This window comes from Crocuta crocuta, unplaced genomic scaffold, assembly GCF_008692635.1.
Source record: "Crocuta crocuta isolate KB4526 unplaced genomic scaffold, BGI_CrCroc_1.0 scaffold2720, whole genome shotgun sequence".
Lineage (NCBI taxonomy): Eukaryota > Metazoa > Chordata > Mammalia > Carnivora > Hyaenidae > Crocuta > Crocuta crocuta.
Genome location: NW_027531055.1, coordinates 115,701 through 117,568, shown reverse-complemented (window position 1 = coordinate 117,568; position 1,868 = coordinate 115,701). Strand labels below are relative to the sequence as shown.

Below are 1,868 nucleotides of genomic sequence, written 5' to 3'. Positions count from 1 at the left end.
GGGGGGGGGGGGGGGGGGGGGGGGGGGGGGGGGGGGGGGGGGGGGGCGGTCAGGCCGCCCCTTCTCTGCAGCCCTGCCGAACCCCCTTCCTAAGGCATCACTGTTCCGGGCTCTCTGCCCACCGCACGGTCTGGGCAGCGGCTGGGCCCTGGGACGGGGCTGTGGGCCTCTGTGGCCTCTTCAGTGGGTCCCGGGAGCCCAAGGACGCCCAGGACGCTCCGGTCGGCCAGGGCCCCCTCAGCGCCTCTGGCTGGCAAACCAGGAGAGGAACGTACGGGGGCGTGGACGTGGGGCCTGGTGGATGCGCACGGTGCGTGGCGAGCGCCAGGCTTTGATGGTGGCGTCGTCGCTGGCCGTCAGCAGGAGCTCCTGCTCCTGGGGGCTGAAGACCACGGAGTTGACCACGTCCTGGTGCCGCAGCTTAGCCAGGCAGATGTTATAGTGCCGGTCCCAGATGTAGCCGTGCCGGTCCTCCGCCCCGCTGTGGGACAGCCGGCGTGAGCGCCCTGCTGCCACGCCTGGGCCCGGCCCGGCCCGGCCCGCCCCGCCCCACTACCTGGCCACAAAGTCCCTGCTGACGTCCAGGAAGATGAAGAAGCACTCGTCGTTGGGCGTGTAGGCGCGGTGGGCCCGCAGAGCCCGCTTCACTTCCCGCATTGTCTTGAGGTCAAACACCAGCAGGTCGATCTCCTCTGCGATAGGCGGCGGCTGCATGGGGTCGGCCACCACCGAGCCGCTGGGCCAGGCTCGGCTGTTCACGTACAGGTACCTGGGCGAGGGGCACCTCACTTGGTACCGGCGGCGCGCACGAGCCCCCACCCGGGACACTCGGGGCCCCACCTGTTGTCCGGGGACAGGCCCATGCCGATGATGTGTCCGTGCACGTCAATGACGTGGTCCAGGGCATCGAAGAAGGCGTCTGAGCCCCGGCCCTCGCCTAGCACGGGCCCGGCCGTGGTCATCTGGTGCGGCAGGATCTGCTTGATGCCTGCGGGGGCGCCGGGTGAGGGGGGGCGTCACCTGAACCAGAGTCCCCCACGGAACATGGTCCGGGAGGCCGGACCAGGGTGGGCCTCCAGACTCACTTCCCTGCGTGGCCGTGGGAGCCCAGCCCGGTCTGCAGGGAAGCCCCGCCCCCCACCCCCTGGCTCTAGGGACTGAGGAGGGCCTGCCCCCCCTACCGATCTGGTGTGGCGAGTAGGTGAGGCAGCCCGTGGTGAAGATGAGGAGCTTGCGGGCGGCAGCCATGCTGTGCTCGGGGGGCTTGGTGCGGCCCTGCGCCAGCAGCTCGGCCACCTTGGTCTCCAGCGCGTGCTCTGACAGCGGGGGCTGTGGCCGCCCATCCAGGAGCCCGTCCAGGAAGTACCGCAGGCCCTCCTTGGTGCGGGCCGGAGCCGGCCCTGGGCCCACCGCCTCGTCATCGCTGTCACTGCCCAGGTCGAAGACGCGGCCGGGGGCTGCGCCGACATCCAGCAGGAGGTCTGGGCTGTCGAAGCGGCTGCAGTCGGCCACCATCACCGTGCGGATGGTGCTGGCGTTAAGGTTCTGGATCTTGAAGAGCCGCTTTACCACGTTGACGTTCTCTGACTCCACGTCCTGGGGGTGGGAGACAGCAGGTGGGCAGCAGGCCGAGGAGGGGGCAGCCGCAGGGGGCACACGCGCCCGCACCTGGAAGGCGTTGTTGAGCCAGAGCACCGAGCAGGAGGTGATGTCTCCGATGCGGTGCAGGTTCCCCGAGATCAGGCTGGTCTCCGTGAGCCAGCAGCCAAACACATCATAGGGCTTGTTGCGCACTCGGGACAGCAGCGTGAAGTTGTCTGGGGGTGGCAACGAGGACCGGGCTGTGGGGGGGGCGGGGCCTTGCGGGG

The 1,868-nt window shown here is 70.1% G+C and overlaps 1 protein-coding gene across 2 annotated transcripts in view; it reads right to left on the bottom strand.

The window, feature by feature from the left end:
* Positions 1-6: 6 nt before the first annotated feature.
* FBXW5 (F-box and WD repeat domain containing 5) overlaps positions 7-1,868 on the bottom strand; it is a 3,586-nt gene continuing 1,724 nt past the window's right edge. The window contains exons 5-9 of one of the 2 annotated variants that reach the window (XM_077771019.1): positions 1,669-1,817; positions 1,182-1,596; positions 841-988; positions 557-769; positions 7-481 (exon numbers count right to left, since the gene is read on the bottom strand). In XM_077771019.1, coding sequence (XP_077627145.1) covers positions 238-481; positions 557-769; positions 841-988; positions 1,182-1,596; positions 1,669-1,817 — 1,169 coding nt within the window. In that variant the 3' untranslated portion in view covers positions 7-237. Of the gene's footprint in view, positions 482-556; positions 770-840; positions 989-1,181; positions 1,818-1,868 lie in introns of both variants that reach the window. The other variant, XM_077771017.1, reaches the window with a different exon arrangement.